Source organism: Delphinus delphis, chromosome 3 (genome assembly GCF_949987515.2).
Source record: "Delphinus delphis chromosome 3, mDelDel1.2, whole genome shotgun sequence".
Classification (NCBI taxonomy): domain Eukaryota; kingdom Metazoa; phylum Chordata; class Mammalia; order Artiodactyla; family Delphinidae; genus Delphinus; species Delphinus delphis.
The window spans coordinates 2,218,857-2,244,653 of record NC_082685.1 but is presented as its reverse complement, the minus strand read 5'-3'; the positions used below and the strand labels follow the sequence as shown (position 1 = coordinate 2,244,653).

At 59.9% G+C, this 25,797-nt stretch overlaps 2 protein-coding genes across 4 annotated transcripts; one reads left to right on the top strand and one right to left on the bottom strand.

Moving 5' to 3' along the window:
* The first annotated feature begins 1,314 nt into the window (after positions 1 to 1,314).
* On the top strand, positions 1,315 to 8,936 carry POLR2E (RNA polymerase II, I and III subunit E). The gene is made up of 7 exons (XM_060007267.1): positions 1,315 to 1,512; positions 3,262 to 3,436; positions 6,876 to 6,991; positions 7,425 to 7,505; positions 7,949 to 8,007; positions 8,113 to 8,191; positions 8,318 to 8,936. Exons 1-7 carry the CDS (start codon positions 1,456 to 1,458, stop codon positions 8,381 to 8,383), a joined length of 633 nt encoding a protein of 210 aa, XP_059863250.1. The 5' UTR covers positions 1,315 to 1,455; the 3' UTR covers positions 8,384 to 8,936.
* Positions 8,937 to 11,958: 3,022 nt separating this feature from the next.
* On the bottom strand, positions 11,959 to 24,953 carry ARHGAP45 (Rho GTPase activating protein 45). 3 transcript variants are annotated; one of them, XM_060007264.1, is made up of 23 exons: positions 24,760 to 24,953; positions 23,580 to 23,910; positions 20,414 to 20,557; positions 20,137 to 20,221; positions 19,988 to 20,060; positions 19,739 to 19,805; positions 19,511 to 19,648; positions 19,306 to 19,370; positions 19,013 to 19,123; positions 18,858 to 18,938; positions 17,012 to 17,200; positions 16,640 to 16,777; positions 16,349 to 16,539; positions 16,105 to 16,229; positions 15,948 to 16,025; positions 15,715 to 15,819; positions 15,433 to 15,605; positions 14,907 to 15,095; positions 14,675 to 14,812; positions 14,217 to 14,443; positions 13,924 to 14,134; positions 13,104 to 13,212; positions 11,959 to 12,732 (listed from the first exon to the last, which is right to left on the bottom strand). In XM_060007264.1, exons 1-23 carry the CDS (start codon positions 24,847 to 24,849, stop codon positions 12,371 to 12,373), a joined length of 3,420 nt encoding a protein of 1,139 aa, XP_059863247.1. In that variant the 5' UTR covers positions 24,850 to 24,953; the 3' UTR covers positions 11,959 to 12,370. The 3 variants fall into 3 exon arrangements, with proteins under 3 accessions (XP_059863247.1, XP_059863248.1, XP_059863249.1); XM_060007265.1 differs by lacking the exon at positions 15,948 to 16,025; XM_060007266.1 differs by lacking the exons at positions 23,580 to 23,910; positions 24,760 to 24,953 and adding an exon at positions 21,935 to 22,004.
* Positions 24,954 to 25,797: the final 844 nt, after the last annotated feature.

The window sequence follows — 25,797 nt, the reverse complement described above, 5'->3', positions numbered from 1 at the left end:
CAGGGAAGAGAGAGGAGAAAGGGCTCACAGTAGCAGGCGGGCCCAACCCCAAGGCCCATGACTCAGAATCCTGCCTGTGACCGTGTGACCTCAGCAACAGCACATGGAGTGTTAACTTTCTCCTTGGAACCTCGCCACCATGCAGCCCAACTGGCAGAGCCCAAGGTTCAGAAATCAGGCCACTGGGCTTCCCTGGTGGCGCAGTGGGTAAGAATCTCGCCAGTGCAGGGGACACGGGTTCGAGCCCTGGTCTGGGAAGATCCCACATGCCACGGAGTAACTAAGCCCGTGCGCCACAACTACTGAGCCTGCATGCCACAACTACTGAATTCTTTTTTTCTTGTTTTTCTTGTTTTTTTCTGGCCGAGCGGCTTGTGGGATCTTAGTTTCCCCCACCAGGGATTAAACCTGGGCCCTCGGCACTGAAAGCACGGAGTCCTAACTACTGGACCACCAGGGAATTCCCTTCCCTGACCACATTTGGGACTGCAAACCTCCCGTCTCCCTCAGCCTGGTATATTTCTTCTTCCACAGCATTGTCACCTTCTAACATACTTTATCATTTACTTATTATGTTCACTGTTTCTGTCCTGTCTCTCCCTGGCATGTAAGGGTGCTTGGCCTGTTTTGTTCACTGTCCCTGTGGTTGCTCATTAAACATTGAATCATTGAATGAATGCATTACTGAATGAGAAGTTACCAATGCAGAGGCACTGGGCTCGGCAGGCGTGGGCAAACCTCCTGTACGAACTCGGGGGCAGGGGCAGATGCGGACTGTAAAAACATGCAGTCTTGGGGGCTGTGGGGTATCCAGGCAGGGGCTGGGCTGGGGCTCACGGGACAGGAGAGGGAGAAGACAGAGGTGGAAGCATTTCATAAGCACCAGGAAGTATTCCAAGCTCCTCCCAAGTACGACCGTCTCCTTAGATCCCCAGCTAACCCTCTAAAATGGGGACACTTTATTTCCATTGTACAGAGGGGAAACTGAGGCTCGGGGGCATTAAGTTGTACGTAGCCCTGAGCCAACTGAGAAAACCCCCCACAATTGGACGCACAAACACTCATGGAGCGCCTCTTAGGCCGCCCGACGGTCCCCGGGAGCTGAGCAGACCCCTGACCCAGTCAAGGCCTCAGTTTCCCCGCCCACACTTCGCCTCTGTTCTCTGGATTCTAAACGGCCCTCCCAGACCAGCATTGAGCGGAAACTACAACTCCCGAGGGGCCTTGCGGTCAAAGCCTCGCGAGAACTTCCGAGGCGCGGGTGGCGGTGCTGGTCGCACGCTTCTCGCGCAGCCAACCGTCGCGTTAGTAAGGCTCGGGCTGCCTTTGGCGTTGCCGCTCCCGAAGGTCGCTTCATTCAGGCATTCGCCGGCGACAGCCCTGCAAGGGGAGGGCGACGTGAGGGGGCCTGACCGGGGCTCGGCGCAGGCGCAGTGAGTGCAAGCGGCGGCAGCCATGGACGACGAGGAGGAGACGTACCGGCTGTGGAAAATCCGCAAGACCATCATGCAGGTGAGCAGCGCGCTTGGGGAACGCGGTGAGAACGAGCCTCGCTCCCCCAGGCGAGACGGGCACGCAGCAGCCGGAGCGCGGACGGCGGGTGCGAGGCCCGGAGGTAGAAATGAGCCTCCCCACCCCCGGCCGCGCGGCTGGAGCGGAGGGGTCGGGCTCAGGCTGGGCCCCCGGGGCGGGGGTTTGCGGGGGGACGGAGTCGCGAGTCCAAGAGCCCCCCGGGAGGGGGTCAGGGTCTCGCTCGAGCTGGAGAGAGGGAGGACGGCAGACGCTAGGCCGGCGCGTGTTTGTGTCCATGGAAGGTTCTGATGTTACCTGCCGGGGTTCTTGAATTCGTTAATCAGTAGAAATTGATAGCAGGCCAGACGAGAAATTTAAGCCAGGCTTTATTGGAGTTTGTGCTGCAGCGTGAAGTAGCGAAAACAAGCAACAGGTGCCGTTGCTCCAAGGAGGACGAGTTGGTGTCTTAAATGGGGTGAGGGTGGGGACGGGTCCAGGGGTCAGGCCGGAGGGGTGGCTTGGAGGGGTCTGCCCACCCCCTTGGTGGTGCTGTGTGCCGGGATCATGCCCAGTACCCTGCTTTTGCTCCTGGCTCCTCAGAAGTGGCAGTTAGGTTCTTGGCCTTTTTTTTTTTTTTTTTTTTTTTTTTGCGGTACGTGGGCCTCTCACTGCTGTGGCCTCTCCCTCCGGACGCGCAGGCTCAGCGGCCATGGCTCACGGGCCCAGCCGCTCCGCGGCATGTGGGATCTTCCCGGACTGGAGCACGAACCCGTGTCTCCTGCTTCGGCAGACGGACTCAACCACTGCGCCACCAGGGAAGCCCTTATGGGTTTTTTTGTTGTTGTTGTTGTTTCTCGGCCTTTTTATATCTTGGTTCTTGTTTGCCCGAACTGCGCATGTGCGTAGTTATTTCTAGTCCCTTAGATATAGTTTCTGGGTGTTTTGTTGCTGGAGGAGACATTTGCCCAGGTGCAAGGGCTACAGCAAAAGGTCCCAGGTCCCAGACTGCCTTATCGGCGCCACCTCAAGTGCATATCGCAGAATCTCGGGGTCGTGGGGGTGGAAGGAGCCCTGGTGGGCTTGTCTGACAGCTGTCTGGTGGCTACTTAGATGTCCCAGCCACCAACTTTGAATTACTCGGGCCGGGGCCGGGTCATACCAGCGTTCTCTGTGTGCCTCGTTCTTTAATCCACCCCGTGGGAGGGGACCAGTGTGATGCCACGGAGGCTTGCGGCCTTGATCAAGAGCACCCACTCTCCTGGGAATCCTGCTGGGCTAAGGCCGGGTAGTGGCCCCCAGCCTCTCTGCCACTTTGCAAAGCTGCCCAGAGACAGGGCCGGAGCAACTGTGCTTCTGGCTGACAGTGTCAGGGGTCCCTGGGAGAGAAGACCCAGGGCTCTGGAGGGAGACTTGGCCGAGGAAAGTGGGTGCGGGCAGGGCTGGGCTGGGTAGCGATTCCAACCTTCCTTTCTTTGTCTGGGTCCTCATCTAGTGCACGCACTCAGAGCCCCAGTTTCTGAGGCAGGACCTAGAACTGCTGACCCTCAGGTCTTTGCCTGGTTTTCCAACCACTGTCTGCCCAGCCAGCCGTCCCTGTCTGCCCCAGACCCTGGGGCCTGGCTCTGCATTCAACAGCCCTCCTCACGTCCCAGCTCTGTCCCGGTCTCCTCCGCAGTGGCCTCGCCTACCCCGAGCTCTTGCTGCCGTCCCCCCTCCGCCCTGGGGTCACCTGGTCCTTTCTCTTTGCAGCTGTGCCACGATCGTGGCTACCTGGTGACCCAGGACGAGCTGGACCAGACGCTGGAGGAGTTCAAGGCCCAGTTTGGGGACAAGCCCAGTGAAGGGAGGCCTCGGCGCACAGACCTCACGGTGCTGGTGGCCCACAACGATGACCCCACTGACCAGATGTTCGTCTTCTTCCCAGGTGAGGGGCAGCTCAGGGCCAGCTCTTAGCAGCCACCTGCCTTGTGACCCAGAGTCTGCCTGCTCTCATCCTTCTGCCCCCTTGCCCTCCTTGCTGTGGGGACTCCTTTTCCAGCTTCCTCTTCTTGGTCACCTTCCCCATTCTCTCTTCCTCAACCCTTTTCTCTGACCAAGGTTATCACAGGCCTCCCAGCTGGGCCCCTGGGTCCTCCCTGCCCTCACCCGTCAGCCCAGCTTCTGCTCCCAGCGCTTGCCCTTCCTGCGCTGCTGCAGGACTCCTGCCCTGTCTCGTCCCTGCCGGTTCCCCCCTCGCCTGCCTGGTCAGTGTCCATCCGTCGTCCCTGGTGACCGAGCTCAAGTGCCTCCTCTTTGGGAACCCCCTCTGAGCCCTGGGTTGAGTGAAGACAACCCCCCCAGCACCAAGGGTGTCCCAGGACCCCTGTGTTCCTCTGTCTTTGCACGTCCTACACTGAGGCAGCCTGGCTCTAAAGCCCCAAAGGTTAGGGGGCCTTGTTGGGTCACGAGCACCTTGGGGGCCCACCCCAGCGCCGTGAATCAGAGGGGTGGGCAGAAAATGCTTGCTCAACAGACCCAGGTGGCACTTTTTTTAAAAATTCATTTTATTGAGGTACAGTTGATTTACAATGTTGTGTTAACTTCTGCCGTACAGCAAAGTGACTGAGTTATAAATATATATACATACATATATATATGTTCTTTTTCATATTCTATTTTACTATGGTTTAATCCCAGGATACTGAATATAGTTCTCTATGCTGTATAGTAGGACCTTGTTTATCCATCTTACAAATAATAGTTTGTATTTGCTAACCCCAAACTCCCAATCCATCCCTCCCCCAGCCCCCTCCCCCTTGGCATCCACACATCTGTTCTCTATGTCTGGGAGTCTCTTTCTGTTTTGTAAATAAGCTCATTTGTATCATCTTTTTAGATTCCACATATAAGTGATATATGATATTTGTCTTTCTTTTTCTGACTTACTTGGCATAGTTTGGTAATCTCTAGGTCCATCCATGTTGCTGCAAATGGCAGTATTTCATTCTTTTTGATGGCTGAGTAGTATTCCATGGTATATATGTACCACATCTTCTTTATCCATTCATCTGGACATTTAGGTTGTTTGCATGTCTTGGCAATGGTGAATGGTGCTGTTGTGAACACTGGGGTGCATGTATCTTTTTGAATTATAGTTTTGTCTGGATATATGCCCAGGAGTGGGCTTGTTGGGTCATATGGCAACACTGTTTTTAGTTGGTTTTTTTTGTTTGTTTGTTTTTAAGATTTGTTTATTTATTTATTTATGGCTGCGTCGGGTGTTAGTTGCAGCATGTGGGATCTTCATTGAGGCATGCGGGATCTTCCGTTGCAGTGCACAGGCTCTTCAGTGCGGCACGTGGGCTTCTCTCTAGTTGTGGCATGCGGGTTTTCTTTTCTGTAGTTGTGACATGCAGGGTCCAGGGCGCGTGGGCTCTGTAGTTGTGGCATGTAGGCTACAGAGTGCTCTGTGGCACTGTGGTTTGCGGCACGCAGGCTCTCTAGCTAAGGTGCGTGAGGCCTCTGTTGTGGCGCACGGGTTTAGTTGCCCCACGGCATGTGGGATCTTGGTCCCCTGACTGGGGATCAAACCCACGTTCTCTGCATTGGAAGGTAGATTCTTAACCCCTGGACCACCAGGGAAGTCCCCTCATGTTTTGCATTTAAATCTTTGAGCCATTTTGAGTTTATTTTTGTATATGATGTGAGGGAGTGTCTAACTTCATGGATTTACATGTGGCTGTCCAGCTTTCCCAACACCACTTGCTGAAGAGACTGTCTTTTCCCCAGTGTACATTCTTGCTTCCTTTGTCGAAGATTAATTGACCGTAGCTGTGTGGGTTTATTTCTGGGTTCTCTATTCTGTTCCATTGATCCATGTCTGTTTATGTGTCAATACCATGCTGTTTTGAAAACTGTAGCTTTGTAGTATTATTGTAAGTTTGGGTGAGTTATGCCTCCTGCTTTTTTCTTTTTCCTGAGGATTGCTTTGGCAATTCTGGGTCTTCTATGGTTCCATGTAAATTTTAAGAGTATTTGTTCTAGTTCTGTGAAAAATGTCATGGGTAATTTGTGCTGGGTTTTAGCTGCGGATCCACGAATTGCTTTTTTTATGTTGAGATATATTCCCTCTATACCCACTTTCATAAGAATTTTTATCATGAATGGATGCTGGATTTTATCAAATGCTTTTTCTGCATCTCTTGAGACAGTCGTGTGGTTTTTGTCTTTCCTTTCGTTGATGTGGTGTATCACATTGATTTGCATATATTGAAGCATCCTTGTGACCCTGGGATGAATCTAGGTGGCACTTTTAAGAAGAGTGTCCCTTGTGTGTGAAACGTATTTATTGTAGACTTTGGTGCCTAAGCACGTGCCTCCCGTGGTGCCATCTCGGGGGTGGGGCCACCTCACTTCCTGGTCTTTACTGACAGTGGGGGTGTCCTGCTGTCTCAGATGGGCCGTGGCACAGGGTTGAGGTCCCTGCCTGTGTTAGTTTGCACGGCTGCTATAACAAAACCCCACAGACCAGGGGCATAAACAGACAGTGCTTCTCTCCCAGTGCTGGGGGCCTCTTCACTGGTGTGTAGACCTCTGTCTTCTCCCTGTGTCCTCACGTGCTCGTCCCTTCCTGTGTGTCTGTGTCCTGATCTCTTAAGGACCCCAGCCTCACAACCTTGTGTTACCGTAATTACTTTTTTAAAGACCCCATTTCCAAACACAGTCTCATTCTGAAGTTCCTGGGGGTCAGGACTCCAACAGAGGGACTTCGGGGACAGGGCACTGCCGGTCGGTGGAGTGGGGTGTGAGGAGAATGGCGAGAGGCAGCGGACGTGCTGCACGCGGACTCCGGGGCTGCCCCAGCCGCCAACCTGCTGGGCTACTAGGGTCCAGCGTTCTCTCGTGTCAGGCCCCAGGCCCCGCGTGCTGCCGAGACCGTGAGGACCCCCGGTGCTGGCAGCGAGGAGCTGGGTGGGCTGTCTCTGTGCTGGGACCGTGCTCCCCGGGTCATCTTGCCTCCACTCAACTCTGAACACTCCAGCCCTTGTCTCGTGGGCCCCTGGACTAAACAAACTGCTTAGTCTGGGACTTCCCGAACCTCAGAACCGCTGAGGCACTGCGCAGACCCAGACTCCCAGACCCCACTTCCAGAAAGAGGTCCCTTAGGTCCGGGGCCCAGGGCACCTTTCAGCTCCCACGTGACATGCAGGCAGCCAGCACCCCGTTCTGGGACTGGCAGCCGGATTCTCACTCTGCAAACAGGAGGCCGAGGCCCCAGTGGGGGAGCGGCACTGCAGCGCCTTGGCAGGGGTGGGCTAGAACCCAGGTGCCGGGCAGAGGGTGAGGGGGCGGCCAGCGTCCACCAGCCTGTACTTGGTCTGCAGAGGAGCCCAAGGTGGGCATCAAGACCATCAAGGTGTACTGCCAGCGGATGCAGGAGGAGAACATCACGCGGGCCCTCATTGTGGTACAGCAGGGCATGACACCCTCCGCCAAGCAGGTGGGTGCCCGCTGCCTCTGGTCCCCGGCTGTGGGTTGGACTGGCCTAAGTGGAGGCTGGTGGTTGGGATGGGCAGCTGGCGAGCACTTTTGTCCCCGTGTGAACAAGGGGACACAGGCTGTGGGGTCCAGGGAGGGGTTGCTGCACCAGCTCCCGGCAACCGTGGGAGCATTTTGACAGACGGGCCCTCACCCTTTTTGCAATGAGACCGAGGCCTCGGTAATGTGCTGAATGCCTGGGAGGGGCAGGGTGGGCCTCTCCCCAAGTGGAAACCCTACCCACTGAGGTGGGTTTTTCTGATGGGTGACGCAGGACCCGCGCAGCTTCCCGGGTGCCAGCTGCCTGCGAGGAAGGGCGTGGTGGGTGGGCCCGGGGCCAGCGCAGGGGGCGGGTGGCCGCCTCAGCTGTGCCTGAGGGTCGGTGTCTCTTCCAGTCCCTGGTCGACATGGCCCCCAAGTACATCCTGGAGCAGTTTCTGCAGCAGGAGTTGCTCATCAACATCACGGAGCATGAGGTAGGGGTGGAGGATGAGACTGGAGACCCGCCTCCTGCCTCCAGGCCCCTCACCTGTTCGGGGTTGGTGGACATCCAGGTCTTGGGGAGGCGAGTCCGGGAGCCCCTTCATGGTGGAAAAAAGGTGGGCCGGGGTCTCAGTGTGTGGCCCTTGGGCCAGGAGCAGCTGGGGCCTTGCTAGGAGGGCAGGTTCCCAGGCCCACCCAGCCTGCAGAGTCAGGAGCTTGGGGTGGGTGGAATCTGCATGTCCCCAGGAGCCTCGGAGCTCCGGGATTGTGCCCTGCGGCCCATCTGCATGTCTAGGGGTGTAGGCTCTAGGACCCCCGTCCCAGTGTGGAGTCAGGACTTGTGCAGATGCCTGGGGCCCCCCACGCTGCACCCCTCCTCTGGAGGGCCTGTGGGGTCTGTCGCAGCCCTGTGGAGACCCAGGTTCTCTTCTCACAGCTGGTCCCAGAGCACGTTGTCATGACCAAGGAGGAGGTGACGGAGTTGCTGGCCCGGTAGTATCCTTTCTGGCCCCCGGCCGGGCCCGGCTCCTCTCCCCTACAGCTCTTCCCACAACGCCCCCAGTCAGTCCAGCAAGACCTTTTCCCTGACCTGCTTCTCAGTAAACTCCGAGAGAACCAGCTGCCCAGGATCCAGGCGGGAGACCCCGTGGCACGTTACTTTGGGATAAAGCGAGGGCAGGTGAGAAGCCCCTCCCAGGGAGGAGATGGGCCCACCTCCAGCCCCCTTCAGAGCCCAGGCTTCTGAGCAGGGCAGGAGAGACCCCGGGTCCCGGGAGCCAGCCCACCTGCTTTCCTGCCTCTGCAGGTGGTGAAGATCATCCGGCCCAGCGAGACTGCAGGCAGGTACATCACCTACCGGCTGGTGCAGTAGCGGCCCGACAGACAGACGAGGCGAGAGGGCGCCGAGGGCCGGGTGTGGGCGGCCGTCCCAGCCCTGTGAGTGAGCCCCGCCTGTTACGTGCTCTGGAGGGAGCTTACATCCAGCCTGTGCGCCCAGCTCATGCGACAGGTCACACTGCTGGCTGCCCCCTCTCTCTCGGCAAGTCCCCCGGGGGATGGAAAGATGGGCTGTGACGACCCACCAGGCTGGGATTGTGGTGGCTGGCTGCCCGGGGGAGTCCGCTCCTCCTGGGAACCTTGCCTCTGCTCCCCTGGGCCGCAGGGTGGCCCGCCTTGGGCCTGCCTTTCCTGGCCTGAGGGTCCCCGTGGCCTCTCCTGGGCTCCTGGACGCTGAGCCCCACCCTGGATCCCACCTGATGGTGCTTTGGGAGGGGACAGGATACCGCCCGGGCTTCTGTCGCCGTGTCCCCCACACAGTGGCCCTGATGCTGCTTGTCTGGGTGCTCCGAGGGCAGCGGGGAGTGAGACCGATTGCTACGGAATGCTGGATATCTTAACGAATTAAAAATATCTTGAGTAAATAAGTTCACTTGTCTGAAAGACCAAGGCGGAATGTCTCCCCGGTTTGCTGTGAGCAGCCTTGCTCGGGCTTCTGTCCCCTCAGCGGGGTCTCGGCCCACTTCCCCCTGGTGGAGCTGTGAGGGATGGGCTCCAGTGCCGCCTTCAGCTTTGCTTCTTGGTGCTTTTCTTGCATAGAAGTTTGGAGTCAAACTACCCCCTTTTCCCTCTACTAATTTCAGAGGCCTCCTACCCAGGCTAAGCGCAGTTGTCTGTGGTTTTGTTTAATAGCTTCATTGAAGTAGGATTTATATACCATACAGTTCACCCATTTAAAGTGTGTGGTTCCATGATTCTTAGTACATGCACAATCGGGCACCCGTCACCACAGTCAATTTTGGAACATCCCACCCTTCTAAAAAGAAAGCCTGTCCCTGTCAGCAGTCACCCCCCCGCCCCCAGCCCCTGACAGCCACGAATCTGTGTCTGCGGATCTGCCTGTTCTGGACGTTTCCCATCAGTGGAATCACACACCGTGGGTCCTTCTGTGTCTGGCTTCTCTTATGGAGCATCGTGTTCTCACGGTTTGTCCACGTTGTAGGAGTGTCGGGGCTTCACCCCTTTTCACGGCTGAGTGATGCTCCTGTGTGTGGAGGGACACGTGTTCATTCTTCAGTTGATGGACTGTTTCCATTTGTTAGTGACTGTGCGTCATGTTGCTGTGGGCGTCCAGGTACGAGGTGGTGTGGTTGTGTTTATTTCTCTGGCTGTGGGTGTGCCTCGGAGTAGAATTGCTGGGTCCTGCAGAAGCTCTTGTTTCCTTTGGAGAGACAGGCTGTCTCCGCCGCGGCTGCCCCGGTTCCTGTTCGCGTCTCCACCTCCTCACCAAATCGTGGCCGGGGGTGAGTCGCTGTGGTTCAGATTCACTTGCCTGATGCTGAGGGTGGTGAGCACCTTTCCCCGGCTCGCCGGCCACCCGCCGGTCATCTCGGAGATGTGTCTGTGCACAGGTCCTTTGCCCCTTGTTTAACTGGGTTGTCTCTGCTGAGTTTTAGGGGTTCTTTATATATTCTAGGTTCAGGTCCCTTATTAGATATATGCTTTACAAAAATGTTTTCCCACCTTTTGTATTTCTTAGCTAGCCCCTTGTAGCCTTTATACATAAGACTCGAATCCTGGGATTTACTTCTGGGCATCATATGACTTGGGGCTGTCACTCTCCCCCAGACAGCGGTCTTGACGCTGTTTGGTGAAGAACCAAAGGTGCTCTCCTCACTGCCTTGAGTTGCCACTCTCGTAGCATGTGGGTTCATGTGGGTCTGTGTTGAGATCCTCTTCTTTTCCATTGATGAATTTAGGTTTTAAAATCTTAGTTTTATAGTACATCTGATAGGAGAACAGGTCTCCCTTTCCCCCAGATAGACATATATCGTTTTCCAAAACGATGTTGGCCAAAAGGAGCCAGACACGGACGGATGAATCCTGTCCGATTCCACTCACAGGGGTCCCTAGAGGAATCAGGTCCACAGAGACAGGAAGCAGGTGGGGGGGGAGGGGATGGGGAGTCAGGTTTCACGAGGACAGAGTCTCCCTTTGAGAAGATGAGAACGTTCTGGAGATGATGGTGAAGATGGTTGCACGACAATGTGAAGTTGCTTAGTGCCTGTGAACTGTGCGGTTTAAAGTGGCAAAAATGGTAAATATGTATAATTTACAGTTTTAAAAAATCGTCTTGGCTGTTCTTGAGTATTAATTCTTTCTGCTCCTGGTTAGGGTGCTTGTTCTCCCAGCTGGGCACAGACCTGTCCCCGGGTGCGGGGTCTCAGGTGCGAGGTGTGGATGCCCCTTACGCCCTCCATCCAGTGGCACCAGCTCCCCTTTGGGGTCCCCTGCTTGTTGCTGGGGCACCGGTTCTGCCTGCGCCACCACGCACAGCCTGTTCTGAGTCCCTGAGATTGTGCCTCGGGGCTTCAGGAAGTGGGCCCCCCCGGGTCTGGAGGCAGGGGCTGGCTTTCACACAGCACCCCCAGTCCCCCACTCCGGCCACCAGGACATGTTGTGAGCCTGGGCCAGGCTTGTCTGAAGGCGGTGCAACCTGTGAAGTTGTGTGGCATGATCCGCCAGGCTCCTTAGAGATGCTTTGGCACCTGACAGTGGGGCGCTTTCTTGCCGTTACCTGTCCTGCTGAGCACTCTGAAATGTTAATAGATTTGCTCATTCTTCTGAGCATTTTTTTTTAAAAACATAGATGGGGTCAGCAACGTCTTGCTGTAAAGGGCAAGACGGTCAATATGTTGGCTTTGCTGGCCAGGTGGCCCTGCTACAGTTGCTCAACTCTACAGGGCAGAAGTGGCCACAGGCCACGTGTAACCGAGAGGGTGTGCCCCTCCCCCCCCCCCCCCCCCCCCCCCCGCCCATTATCTCTGTTTGCAAAACACATTGGTAGTTTGCTGGCTGCTTTTCCCTGCTCACTCTTAGGAAGCGTGTGCAGGGGCAAAGCGCCCTGACTGCCACAGTGGGTCTTATCTAAGCCTGGGTGGGGGACTGAAGTTTGGGGTGAGCTGTTCTGTATCAGGAATGGAGGCCCAGCAGCTTTTACCATGACTGGGTGTGAATTCCATCTAATTCCTCAAATGAATAGTTGTGTCTCTGCTGAGCCGGCCCCAGCCCTCTGGGATAAACCCGACTGGGGCCTCTGAGCTGGGTGAGGGGTGTTCGCCTCTCCCTCGCTGTGCTGTTCCACGTGGTGGCTACTGTCTTCCAGAGGCCTTTGGTGCAAGTAGATTTCAGCTGCGGCTCCTCAGCACAGCAGCCACACCTCAGTGCTCGGGAGCCACCGGGGGCTGGCGGCCCGAGTCAGGAGTCAATGGGACTTGGGCCCCATGGCCACCTGGGCTCCCGCGCCTGACGGGGCTGCCTTGTGGTGGAATTTCTTCTTCACAGCTCCCTGCCCTGCCCCTCAAGCCCAGCGAGGAGCTGGGGATGGCGCTTAGTGCCCTGTGTGTCTGGGTCACTAGGCCACTGCTGCCAGAGAAGACAGGCTGAGGTTAAAGACTTTATTTTATGCAAAAGGAATGTGCCTGTCAAAGAACTCCATCGTGGAACTTCACTGCATCCTCAGCCCCAGGTATCCAAACCCAGTTTTCCGTAAAAGCCAGGGCATCCCAAGGCCACCCGCCCACCATCCACAAAGGCGTCCAGCCCTCCTCCCAGCTGCCGTGTGGCCTCCACGGCCCAGCGCCAGGGTGGGCAGGGTCCCTCCATCACAGCCGGGGCAACTCCAAGAGCAGAATCCCCCAGCTCAGAGGAGTGGGGCCTGGTGGGCGTGCGGAGCAGCGCGGGCAGAAGCTTCTGTAAAAGTTGGCCAGTGATGCCCTCGCCGCTGTGGGCGGAAGGAGAGGCCTCTCGGTGACGTGTCCACAGGGACAGGAGCCTGGAGCAGACCTGCCCGCTGCCCCAGCTACACGAACTCTGGCCGCCTCTCCCAGCCCGCGCCCCCTGCCAGCCGCCCGCCACGGAGCCTCACGGCTGGCAGGCGGGCCACAGCCACGTTGTTGCACTGGTTGGTATTGTGCTCGGCGAGCCGCCGGGCCGGCTCCTCCCCGAGGTCCTCCCAGACCCCAGGCCCGGGCCCATCCTCCTCCTCCCCGGTAGCAGTGCCCAGCTGCTCCTCACTGCCACTGCGGCTGTCCCGGCCACCCTCCACGCCGCCCAACTTCTCCAGGAAGCCAAGGCGGTGCAGGGCCGCCCCACCCGCTGGGGATGGCAGGTCCGAGGCCTCCTCCAGTTCTGAGTCGGAGTCATTGGAGGCAACGTGGGGTTCTGGAAAGTCCAAGGGAGAGGGACAGGGACAGAGAGAGAGAAAAAGATGGACAGCCTGTGAGCAGGGTGGGGGGCACTGGGCGGAGGACTGGGCGTCCGCCTCCCCCCAGCAGGCCCAGCTCCCCCTTTAGAACCCTCCTGGGTCAGGCGGAGGTGCAGGGTCTCAGACACTGGGGTCGTTTCCACTTCGGGGTGCCCATTTCTTGGCGTTGGAAAAAACACCTCGAAAGGGTGTCTCTTTGCAAGAGTTTGTAACACGTTAAAGACAGTGAAAAAGCAGGTGTTACTCATGGTCTCCATGGGAGACAAACCGGGATGCAGCCCTTGAGGTGGACCCACTGTGTCATCCGCCGCCTGGGCCCACTGCTCACCAAGGCCCCCATCCTCAGCTTCCTCCGGCAGGGGTGAGGCCATGCCCCCGCTGGCCTCCGGATACGGCTCCTGGACCACCACCTCGGCCCCCTGGTTGGACGTCACATCCTGCAGAGGCGGAATGGAGGTCAGGGAGCGCCACAGTTCCGGCCATCCCACATTCCATTTTTCTGTCTTGTTAAACCCTAAAAACTTAACACCCGCTGCAGCTGAGCAGGTGAGGCCCCCGGATCCCAAGTCACGAGCGGGCTGAGCTCGTCCAAAGCGGGCAGAGGCCCTGGCCAGAAAGGCTGAGGCAGGCCCTGCATGGACACCAGCGTGGGAGCCACTGTCCTGAGGCCACACCCAGGCGTGTCACCTCCACAGCCAGAGATGCCAGATGAGGGGTTAAAGACGCACAGTGGGGACTGAGCGTGGGAGCTGATGCTGCCTGGAAGCGAACAGAAACAAGGCCTGTTGGCTGAGGAGAGCAGCAGGCTGGACCCAGAGGATGTGCTGTAGGCAGCACAGAGACGGGAAATGGGAGAAGGGGCAGGACGGCGGGTCTAGTGCGTTCTGATGTGAGCTCCAGGGGACGTGGGGGAAGGCCGAAGGGCCTCTGCACTGCCTGGGGCTCCGTCCGCAGATCTGAACCCACACTTCATCCAGTTCTTTGCTTAAAAGATGCCTTGGGTGCCCCTGACGGGGCTCTGGCCCCGTCCGAGCCAGACATCTCCCAGCCCTTCTTTCTGTCTAATCCTGCTGTGGGTGAGTGAGATTCCCGGCCCCCATGATGTTCACAGAGCCCTACACCCCCTGCCCAGGGTGGACAACCCTCACCTGGCACCCAGATGCCACCTCGGGCTCCTCCTCAAAGACCAGGCTGTAGTGGGTGATGAGCGTCTCCAAGATGCAGGCCTGGTGTGGGTAGTCCACCAGGGAGGAGAGGGACACGGTGGCCTCAGTGGGCCGGGGCCGCAGCAGCGTGGGCCCAAACACAATGCCCAGGTTCCCCGGTGTCATCTTGTTGTCCTGCTCCACCTCCACGATCCTGGGGGTCAGAGGGTGCAGGAGCAGGTGTGAGCGCCTCCCGGGACCCCGCCGCCCTTGACCCCGGCCTGGCCAGCCCTCACCTGCGCAGGTGCCGCATCAGGTACTGCAGCGTGGCCCAGTTCTCTGGCGGCAGGTCCCGCAGGAGCTCCCGCAGCCGGCCCGCCATGGCCACGGCCACAGCCTCTCTCTCGGTGACATCCGGCCGGCCTCGGGTTGCCGCCTTGGCCTCGGCCTCTGCCTTCAGACTGTCCTTGGCCAGCCCCACAAGCTCATGGTAGAGGCGGAAGGAGATGAGCGGCTCAGGCAGCTGCAGGGTGACGGTTAGGTGTGGGGGTCAATGGGCCTGGCCCCACGCCATCCATCCTGCACTGGCCCCGCCCCTAACAGCAGCCCCGCCCCTGACAGCCACCGGTCCCGCCCACCCTGTACTGACCACGCCCCTGGCCTAGCAACCACAACCCTCTTAGAGCTGGCCACGCCCCCCACCAAGCTCAGGTCCAGCCCAGGATCTGCTCTGCTCTGTCCCCATCTGTCTCACCTGGCGCAGGTAGAGCTTGAGGACGTTGCTGATGTCGTGGGGCGAGGCCTGCGACAGCTCCACCAGCTCTTTGCCGTTCTCGAAGGCCTGGCACAGCTTCTCCACACGCGTTTTCACCCCATTGACCCGGTAGATGCCCTGTGGGAGCCTGCAGTCAGCCTGGGCCCACACCCCTCCCCTCCCTGCATGGCCCCTCGGCTGGAGCCCCCGCAGCTGTGCCCGCGTCGGTCACCTTGGTGCGCAGCGCCCGCTGCTCGATCTCGAAGACACACTTCTTGACGATGAAGGGCACGCCGTCCGGGGTGCTGCGGGCGGCCTGGCTGAAGTCCTGGCCAAAGAGCTGCAGGCGGCCCTGCAGCTTCTTGTGGCCACACTGGATGGCCAGGGTCTCCAGGCACTTCTTGTGGCAGGCCAGGCAGCACTGGGAGCAGGCGAGGAGTGAGCAGACCTTCCTGGTGCCCCAGCTCCGCACAGACACCCGCGGCTCCCCCTTCCACCGCGACCCCCGCCGCTCTCATCACCCCCCTACAGGGCAGCTTTCACCCCTCCTGGTTGGGAAACGTGCCCCTGCCACCAGTGCAGCCTGGGCTGCTCCCACGGCCCTCTGGTTCCCTCAGCACTGGCTGAGCCCTCCTCCTGGGATGCTCTCCCCCAGAAGACTGCAAGTGCTCCTGGCTTCACTTCCCTCCAGCGCTCTGCATGGCACCGTCCTGAGGGCGCACATGCAGGTGCCTGGCTCCCCCGGGACCGCCGCTCACCTCCTCACACTCGGCGCCCTGGAAGTACACGTAGCTGTTGCACTCCCGGCACTTGGCCGGCGAGCGGAGCTTCCGGAGCCGGTGGGTACGGGCCGCCTTGGACAGCCCCACATGGCGGAAGGGCCCGCTGGGCATGGCCACAGGCAGCTCCGGGGCCATGCCATTGAGGTCATCTGGTGGGGGTGGGGGGCAGGTGGTCAGTGTTACCGAGGCAGGTCAGGGCCAGGCGCACAGAGAGTCCAAACCCCCTCTCCCCGCTGCCCCACCCAGGGGTCCCCTCACCCTGGTCAAAGGCTGATGCGCCTGTGCTGCTCTCCTGGTCGGCCAGCTCCTCGCTGGACGACATGGTGCCACTGGAAGACATGCGCTCGAACTTCTTAAAGTCCCCTGAGCAGGAAACGGGTTGTCAAGAGACTCCCCCAAGGGCCCCCGGCTGCACAATGAGCCCGCTGAAACCTGGGGGCGGCAGCTCTGCGAGCCCCCCACCCCCCCACCTGCCGGCCAGGCCCCTTCACCTGAGCCAGGGTCCAGACTGGCGTCAGAGTCGGAGATGGCGATCGGCCACGACTTGTGCACCTGGTGTCCACGCCCACCTGCCAAGTTGTCCCCAGTGAAGGGCTGAAGGGGGCTGCAGGGGGCCCGCGCCTGCCCCTGCCCCTGCTGGACACTCACCCCTGCGCTCCTTGGCAAGCTCCCCGTCGCCAGGCCCACCTTCCTCTGGGGGGCAGCCCGCAGCCTCCGCCACCGCAGCATCGCTGACGTTGAAGCTGCCCTTTCGGGCGCGCAAGACTGGGGACCTGGTGGGACCAACAGCCAAAATAAGGGGCCACGATGGGGGTCACTGAGGCTCACTGCCCCCTCCCCCACCTCAGGAGGGAAGTCCGGCTCCCCCAGGCATGCGCAGACGGCAGGGTACCAGGCGTTGGCGGAGACGTGGGGCTCAAAGTCGTAGTGCACATCTGGCTCCTCGCCGCGCTGCAGCTGGCGCACGTGGGAGGCGTACTGCTGGCCCGGGTCGTACAGCTTGCTGCTCTCGCACAGCATGTGGAAGTGCACAGGCAGCGGGGCCGTCTGCATGTGCATCATCTGGTAATAGGAGATGGTGGCCTACGGGCAGGCAGGTGGGAGGGGCCCTAAGTGCTGGAGGTCCTGAGGCTGGACGGGCAGCGACAGGGGCGGGGGCTGGGGGTGGGAGCACGGTGCTCACCGACTTGATGGTCTGGTCGCTCTGCCGGATGACCTCCTGGATCTGCCGGAGTGCCGTCACCTTGGTGTCCTCAAGCTCCTGCTTCTGCGTCTTAGCATCCGCCACGCACGTGCGGTACGTGGCCATGGCTTCCTCCGCCTGAGGTGGGGGTGGGGGCGGGGCAGGGTGCCCAGAGAGGCCTCAGTCTGGGGTTCAGCCCTCAGGGCATCTTCAGGCCCCACATGGAAATCAGCCAGGCACAAGAGGACAGGAAGGCATTCCTGGCAGGAGGCACAGCCCAGACAAAGGCCCGGCGGTGGGCAATCCCGCACAGGTCAGGCCCTGACACCATGGGTCTTGTCCCGCACCTCCTGCCCCCTGACCCGCCCTCACCTTGTTTTTGGCCTCCTCCTCCAGGCGCCGCCTCTTGTCCAGGGTCTTGGAGGCCACGCCCCCTGCACCCGGGCCAGCGCCCACCTGCTCTTCCTCTGCCTTGGCCACTAGGAAGCGGGCCTTGTCATGGTCTTCGCAGCGCTGAACGTAGCCCTGCTTGGCCTTGCGCAGATTGGACTCTGCTTCTTGCTATGGACATGGGAAGGACCAGACCAGCACCATCAGCCAGAGACCGCATTAGGGACCTCTGCCACCCCCATCCCTTGGGCCAGAATCCCATGGCCAGTCAAGCAAACAGAGGCCCCCACCCAAGAACCAGTGGTGGAAGGACAGGAGGTGACACCTACAGGGTGACCCAGGGAGGAGCCAGTATCTGGCATGCCCATTTCACAGCCAGGGAAGCTGAGGCACAGCTAAGCTCTGAAGGAGACACCAACTACATCATCCTCTCGACACCTACACCCACACCTGCCAGAGCGACTTGTGCTTCTATCTCTTTCATTTCCTGTCTCAGAGATGAGAACAGTGAGGCTGCTCAGACAGGAAGTCAGGCATCCTCAGGGTTGGCAGGAAGAGCACTTAGTCAAAACCCAGTGGGCCTTCTGGGGGCCACACCTCACAGTCTACACGATCAGAAGCTTAAACATAAAGAAAACAGCTCACATGAGTACTAGGAGAAACCATGAGAGAATTTCTTAAACATAGCATGGGGAAGGCCTTTCCATACGTGACACAGAACCCAGAAACCATAAAAGACTGCTACTAACAATCATGGGTTTCAACTGGGAAAACAGGCAACAGGTTAAATCAAAAGTCAAAACAATAAACTGGGGGTGGGGGAGTTTGTAACACATGTCATCAAGGGCTGGGTTCTCTAATAAGTAAAGAGCTCTGGCAAGTCAATAAGAAACAGGCTACTGTCCAATCCAAGGTGAGCAAAGGATATGAACTTAGAGCTCACAGAAGAGGAAAAGCATGGCTGTGGCTCAGGAGGTCAGCTTCTATGCTCATGACATCTGTGACCCAGCCATTACCTTTCGGGCATTGATCTGAGATAAATGCTAGGTCATATGTCTGAGAACAGGGGCACAAGCTCGTCAGAGCAGTGGTGTTTGAAACAGCAACAGCTCAACAACAACTAAACTGTTCATCAATAGGGATTTAGTGAACTAAGCCCTGTGGCTCTGCAGCTGAGCACTTGTAGCTGAGAAAAAGGGAGGAGGAGTTTCACATGGAGTGAGATGGGGCCAGTCCCTGGATATGGAGGTGACTGTAAAAGGCCAGAAGCAGAACAGGGTACTCGGCAAGCTGTCATCAGGTGTAGAAAAGGGGGGAGAGGCTCATTTGCCAGATGTGCCACAGGACACCACTAGCTGGAGCAGGGGCCGTGGGGGCTCTTTGCACCGCAGACCCTGTTAGCAGGCCTAAAGAGCAGTGCAAAAGATTGCTAGTGCCTTTGGAACAGCCTAAAAGAGAGGTGGGAAAAGAGCAACACAGAGGAACCTGGAGCATCCACCAGACCTGAGAGAGCCTCAGTTTCCCTCTAACCCAGACCTGCTCCTGGCGGCCACGGGTGATCCGGTCCCTCCGGACATCTGACCCGTGACAGTGATGGGGGCCCCGGGCCAGGGCCTCTCCTGCTGCAGCTGCAGGTAATGGGGCTGGAGCAGTTGGGAGGCAGGACCCGCTCCAACCTGTGACGCCACAGCGAGCCCCACGCGGGCACAGGGCACTCTGCCAGGTGTCCGCAAAACTCGGGAAAGGACCACCCGGGAGTGCACCAGGGGACTGCGCATGCGCAAGCCGGCCCGCCCTGCCCCCTCCCAGCCCCACCGCCCCGCGGTACCAGCTTCCTCTGGGCGCGGTGCCAAGACTCCTTGATCTCCTTCCTGCGCTTCTCGTGCTCGAGCCGCCGCAGGTTCAGGGGCTGGGGGTGGGGAGACGGGTGTGATGGAGACCCGGGCACCCTTCACCCCACCCACCCTCCAGGGCGAAGCCTACCTGCACGAAGGTCTGGGTCTGCAGGGTGCCCACCGCCTGTACCAGGCCGTGGCCGAACTCCAGGTCCTGCTCCAGGGCCAGCGAGTAGATGGACAGGAGGGGCATGTGCGGCTGTGGGGGCGGGGCCGGCAGTCACGGGGGTGGGACAGGCGCCCTCGTGGAAGCCCTGCTGCCTCCCCAGCGCCCTCAGCTGCCCTTGCAGAGATGGGAAACCCCTTTCCTTTGGCCCATCTTTGAGGGGCGAAACACACCTAGGCTTGAGGGACCCCACCCCGTTCCCTCGAGTTCCCTACCTCCTGCATGACGCTCTGTCTGCAGTTCAGGACGATCTTCTGCAGGCCTTTGGCAAAGTCCATCTCTGCAGGCGGGGAGGGATGTGAGCGCAGGGGGGAGGGGAGGGGAGGGGTGTGAGCGCAGGGGGGAGGTGAGGGATGTGAGCGCAGGGGTGAGGGGAGGGGCCTTCCAGCCAGACCCCGCCCCGCGGGCCCCAGCTCGCACCCAGCGCGTTCCGCTTCTCCAGGTAGCCGATGAGGTCCTTCATGTACTTGGCCATGTTCTTGGCGTACTGCAGCGCGGCATGCACACCCCCCTCACAGCGCTGCAGCAGCGTGTCCACCGCCTCCGGGGAGAGGCAGCCTGCGGGACAGACACCTCTCAGCCCGGGCTCCTCCCCAGCCCACCATTCCTTCCGTCCTCAGCCCTCCACCCCTAGGCTCAGAGACTCACCCTCATCACAGTCCTCACTGCTGAGGGGGGCACCCTCACTCCCCTGTCCATACAGGTTCTCCATTGACTGTACCAGAGGGAGACAGGTGAGTCCAGTCCGGGCTGGGTACTGTTTGATGCCCACCCTGCAGGAGACAGTCACCGCCCCCCCTGGACAGAGCGGGAGACCACGGTCCACAGAGCGGGCAGGGGGTACTCATCCGCCCTGCCAGCCTGACCCCGTGCAGCACCCAGGCCATCCCTGCTCACCTGGCCCGGGTCCCCAGGGGGCACTGAGAGGAGGATGCTGCTGTCCACTTCACCCATAAGGAACTCGGACACACTGCAGGGCAGGGGGCAAGTGTCAAGAGGCACATGGGTCCCCACCCTCTGCCACCCTTCCCCACCCCCACACTCACGTGCTGCTGAAGGAGACTGCGATGGTCTCCAAGGCCTTCTCAAACTCCTGCTTGTCCGAATCATTGTTGCACTCATAATGGAAGGCTAGGGACAGACAAGAACGAGAGGGGTTGGCCCAGTCTGGGAGGTGACCACCCGTGCAACTAACTGAAGGGGGAGCATTGGAGTTGTTGTGCCCATCAAACTCCTATGCATCCTTCAAAACCCACTTCAAACATCCCCTCCTTCAGGAAGCCCGCCCAGACAGAAAGCCCTTGCTGCCCTGTCCTGGCTGACCTTTGACCTTGGCAATGAGGGTGCCGGCAGCTGTGAGCGACTCCACGGTGTTCAGCAGTGGGTACTTGGAGATGACCTGGTGCATCACGCGGAGGGCCTCACCCAGGCACTCATGGGCAAGCGGCCGGCGGGCCTCTAGGAGGTCTGCCGGGCAGAGGGGGTATGAGCAGGGAGGGAAGGAAAGCCTGCCCACCTAACCACCTAACCCTAACCCTCCTCAGAGCTCCTGTCCCCGGGTAGGGAAATTGAGGCCAAGGTGGGAGAAGATAACTGCCTGAGGCTCAGTGTGTGACCTCGCTGGGAGGTGTGTGTGTGTGTGTGTGTGTGTGTGTGAGGAACTGTCCCTCTCTCGACTGCTGGCCAGGTCATCAAAGGTCAGATGTCAGTCTAGGCAGTCCTGCTCAGAACACCCTTTCCTCGTCCCTCCAGAAAACAAACTCCCAGTGACCTTCAAGTTGCAGTCCTGGTGCCTCTTCCTCCAGGCAACCCACCCGGCCCCTTCCCTGCCCCAAACTCTCAGGGCTCTGTCCAGCTCTCTCCCAGCCCTGCCTGCCTGGGCACTGGGGCTTAAACACCCCGTTACCTCACTCTCTCCCGACCAGCCACCCCATGAGGCAGGTGCTGTCATCACCCCCATTCTGCAGATGAGGAAACTGAGGCATACAGGGGAGAAGTCATTTCTCAAGGATCACGCAGCTTTTCCATCTCCACTAGCTTTGAAGGCATGAGAATGCCAGGCAGAAGGACACTGCCTGGCTTTACCATAAGGGCAATGGGGAGCCACAGAAGGTGTTAGGGCAAAGGAGAGTCAAGATCAGATCTGCATCTTCAAACACGGCTTTAAATGCCCTCCTCAGATGTTCTTAATTGGAAAAAAGCGCTGTGTGTGGGCAGAACACGCACCATCTAGTGGAAACAAAGCCGAAGGAATGTATGGATGGGGAAGGAATGAGCCGACCCTGAGACCCAGGAGGGACCTGGCCACCAGCTGGGAGTATATCTCCCTCACCTGTGTGCCTCTGACTCTGTGCCTGGAACCTGATGCTCAAAAATAAATAATAAATTTAAAATTTTAAAAACGGAATCTGAAAATAGGTGTCTGATCCCTTTTCAGCACTGAGGACCCCCACTGAATGCCACCGACAGGGAGACCCCCGCGGAGTCCCTGGCCCCAAATTCCTCCGAGTGCAGCCCAGTGCCTCAGCACCGGGCAGGATTTTGAATCCGAGGCCAACTCAGGGAGGTGGGAAGGAGCTTACGGAATCCATAAAAGGCCGGCTGAGGAAAGGCCGGGCCACGCCCCTTCCCGGGACATTCCTCCCACACACCAGGCCCCTCATGTCGCCTGGGCCTCGGCCACCTGGGTCCCCGCAGCACACTCACCTGGGCAGGTAGGACTCTGGAGAAGCCTGGACATGCCCAGCTCAGCACTGGCCAAGGCAAGCGCTGGGCAGCAAATGCCCCGAGTGCCACGTGCTCCTGGCCAGGCCCTGCACCCCGCACCCCGCACGGGCCCCTCACCTCGGGGCCCCGCCTGGCAGCGCACCGGCGCCTGCTCCAGCGCCGGGTGCACTGTCCCGCAGATACACATGGCGCAGCCGTCAGGGCGCAGGGACCGTGAATGCGCAGGCCGGGCTAGACAACTGGCTGGTCCGGGGTCTTTGGTGCCAGGTCCTCTGCAAGCAAACCGGCTCTGGCTGGTCCGAAGACCCGCCCCCCTCCGAGGAAAGCTCCGCCCCGGCGTCCTGCTAGCTCCCCAGCCTCAGGTAGCAGGAGCCTGGGACCCAGGGAGATGCAATTTGATTCGGGATGGGACCGGCCAAGGGCAGGCAGGGAAACAGGCCCAGGTACAGGGCGTGGGGAGGTGTGGGGAGACCCTGCCCACCTAGATCCCGCCGCCCACTGCTTCCTAGGTAGACAGCACGGGGTCCCCAAGCCCTCTCACTGTCCCCACAACAATCACTGTGAGCCGAGGACATCTGGTTACAGTCAGCAACTCCCCAGGGCGTATCATTGCCCCGTTTCACAGATGAAATGCCAGAGGCTTAGAGAAGGGACAGCTGATCCAGTCTCACAGCCTGGCAGGGGCAGCAGCAGGATGCAAACCCACATGCTCTCTGCTCCAGACCCTTCCCCTGGCCCAGGGCTGCCCCAATGCTCAAAGAAGGGTGCCCCTGCCCTGGCCCATCCTCCTGCAGGACGCCCACTGGCTCAACCCTGCCCAGGCCTGGCCTCCAAGGAAGCACCAGGATCGGACAGGAACCGAGATTAGAGAGAGTTTCCCCAGGAAACAACTCCAGCCCCACCCCAGGACCAGATAATCCTGGGGGCTGACACCCCCCGACCCAGCAGAGGCCCGGCCAGCAGAGCCCATTAGCTCCTACAAAGCTGAGGTCTCTCCAGTCTGAGGTCGAATCCGGGCTCTGGGCCCTCCTTGGCTGGTTGAGCCAGGAGTCAGAGCCCCTCTCTGGGCCTCAGTTTCCTCATCTGTAAAATGGGCACCTGTGGGGAGCAGGCCAGAGTGTTTAGCATGACCCTGGCACTGCGGTTTCTGGCAGGAGAGATCATAGTGCTCTCCTTGGCGGCCAAAGACAAACAGGAAGCAGATGAAAATAACTCGGCAGGAAGCTGGGCTGTCAGCAGACGCGTGGAGAAAACGGAACTGCCATCCCACAGGCCGCTCACTCCTGCAGCTTACGTGCTGGTCCTGCCCCTTGTCCGTCCTGAATCTCTCTCTGTCCAGACCTCAGCCTGCCTCCAGTCCATTCCAGTCCAACGTGCAGATCTGACCTTGTTCCACCTCTGCTCTAACACCTTCTACGGCTCCCCACCACCCTCAGGATAACATCCAGGGTCCCTCTGCTTGCCATTCTCAATGCCTCCACCCTCACACATTTCATACACCCGAAACTTGTTCCCCCAAATGCACCTCCACTCCATGTTTCTGAGCCTGTGCATGTGACATTCCCTCTTCCTGGTTGCCGCCAAACTCCTATACATCCCTCAGAACCCTAGCTGCAATGACTTTTTCCGTGAAGCCCTCCCTACAACCCTCTTTGGAGCCTCCCCAAATCCCTCCCTCCATCCTGCCTCAACCCCACAGGGTTTGGGACATCTGTGTCCAACTGCCTTCCACCCAGGCCGCGGTGTCCCTGCCACTTCTCACCTTCACGCAGAACACACTCCTTCAGCTTCTCAAGGCCCTCGGCAAAGCGGGCCACGTCAGCCAGCAGGTGGGAGATGTCCTCCACAGTGTCGGGGCAGGGTCCCTGGATGGGTCCCTCGGCTGGGCTGGCTGTTGACAGTGGGCTGCGGTGGCCACGGCCCAGCGTCCAGGTGCTGGCTCCGGACAGTGGGAAGCCGGCAGCGCTGGCATGGCGGCTTAGGCTGGTGGGCCTCTTGAGTGTGCCTGTGGCCTTGGCATTCAAGGCCACACTTGGTGGTTCCAGGCTGGGCGCCAGGGACACTGCATCAGCCCCATCTCTCCTGGGCAGCTCCTGGGAGGGTGGGGGGAGCCACTAGAGCAGGTGCCCCCACTGGGCCCTGCCTCAGTTTTCCCAGAAGTGAAGTGGGGCTCTGGAGGGTCTTCAGCCTGACCCCACAGGGGATCAAAGGCCACAGGTCAGAGGGCTGAGATTTGGTATTGTGCCCCTCCCGCACCTGTTACCCAACATCCTCTTCCCCAGAGCTTTCACAAACAACGGCCTCTACCCAAACCACAGCCGGGGTGTGGGGGAGGGGCAACCCACTTCCTGGGAGGGGGGCGGGGTAGGGAGGGCCAGGGTCTCCTTAGCTCCCCTCAGGGGAGGCCACTGCAGACACACCTACTCACTGGTGAAGACACCTCCTCGATTCTTTTACTCTGAGGGTCCGCTAGGCCCCTCAGTCTTGCGGACACCACAGGCCTGCTTCATACAAGGCCCACCCCATGGATCTCGCCGCACACTCTGCTTGCTCTAAACATTCCCCCAGTGGCTGGGCTATAGCTCTCACATCTAACTGTGCCTGGAGGCCCCAAGTTCCCTAAGCCCTCACCCTGGAGTCCCGGACCCAGAGCACCCACACTCCCTGGACCCCACAGGCAGCCCCGGACGGGGTGGGGTGTGCAGTGGCCATCCCAAGGGCTCCTACTGTGAACTGAACGTGGGGATCCCAGCCCGTCCTGCGTGGCCCCTGCAGTCCAGCCTGGGGCCGTAGCTGGCTCCAGCCCCGCGCCGCCGGCCCAGCATGGCACTGCCGGCCCTGCCCCGCCAGGCCCGAGCGCAGGGTGTTCCCCGGTCCCCCTGCTGCCTGGGTGCCGCTCCAAGATCCCCGCCTGCTCCGGCTCCCAGCAGAGGCTCACTCACCCCCGAAGGCTGCGGACAGGGGCTTCCCGCCCGGTTCTTTTTCGAGATAGAAGGGGTTTTCATGAGCTCCCGCTTCTTCCTGGAAAACATGTTGTGGCCAGGCCAAGTGGCCCGAGGGGCCCGAGGCGGGGCGGGCCGGGGGTCTCAGCGCTGCAGCTCCTAGTGTCAGTGGCCTCGGGACCACATTGTCGCTGGCCACCACCCCCCCCAGCTGTCAGGCCCACGTGACAGGCCCAGCCCTCATTGGCGGGCGCTTCCCCCCACAGGAAAAGGCCTCCGGAGGCGGTGACTCAGACCCACCCCTGACCCTCCGCAGCCTCAGCCTGCCCCTCCGCTCAGTGGGCTTGAAGGTGGGGTCCCAGGCTCCGCCCCCAGCTTCCGCTTTCAGGAGCTCTGCGCACGCACGCACGTTGGTTGAGGTGCCCCTGCCTGGCACTGGCGTCCCGGGCAAGGCCCTGGCGGGCACATGGGGACGGCAGAGACGTTGACCCCCCCACTCGGCCACACCCAGATGCACCCAGGAGTGCAGACACGGGAGCACGATGACACGCAGGGACATAGGCTTGGACACATGCTGAGAAGCCACCCAGCTCCGCAGATGTAACGGATACCCCTGGACACAGACACCTGCCCTCCCGTCCTCCTACCTTTCATGGGTGTGCCTGCCCTATGTCCTCTGGCGACTCCCCTGCAGACCCCAGGGCCCAGGCGGCGCTGGGCATAGTGGGTCTCCTCCCCTCAGCCCAGCTCCCACCCCTCACTCCCCATTCTACATTCCGGGGACATGCACCGACCACGACCACGGGACAGCTGGCCAGCAGCAGGGCTGCTAACACTTCTGAGGCCACCACGCCGCCTCCTCCCTTCCCTGGTGGGGCTCCCCGATCTGGAGCGCTGGCGGTGTGTACAGCTTCCTGCCCCCTCCCCCCATGACCACCTCTTCTCTTCGAGCCCCCCAGTCTGAGCCTTCTCCCCTCCCCAGATCTTCCTCCCCCACCCCTCCAGAGTCCCAACACTGGCCCCCACTGACCTCAGGTG

Bases quoted from the DNA above. Each gene is read 5' to 3' on its own strand.
- POLR2E (XM_060007267.1), top strand. From the start codon at position 1,456: ATGGACGACGAGGAGGAGACGTACCGGCTGTGGAAAATCCGCAAGACC. The intron at 7,506-7,948 runs GTAGGGGTGGAG...CTCTTCTCACAG, and splicing joins TCAACATCACGGAGCATGAG to CTGGTCCCAGAGCACGTTGT. The intron at 8,008-8,112 runs GTATCCTTTCTG...CCTGCTTCTCAG, and splicing joins ACGGAGTTGCTGGCCCGGTA to TAAACTCCGAGAGAACCAGC.
- ARHGAP45 (XM_060007264.1), bottom strand. From the start codon at position 24,849: ATGTTTTCCAGGAAGAAGCGGGAGCTCATGAAAACCCCTTCTATCTCG. The intron at 19,371-19,510 runs GTGCGAGCTGGG...CCCCGCCTGCAG, and splicing joins GGAGAAGCGGAACGCGCTGG to AGATGGACTTTGCCAAAGGC. The intron at 16,230-16,348 runs GTACCCTGCCGT...TGGTCCCACCAG, and splicing joins CACGTCTCCGCCAACGCCTG to GTCCCCAGTCTTGCGCGCCC.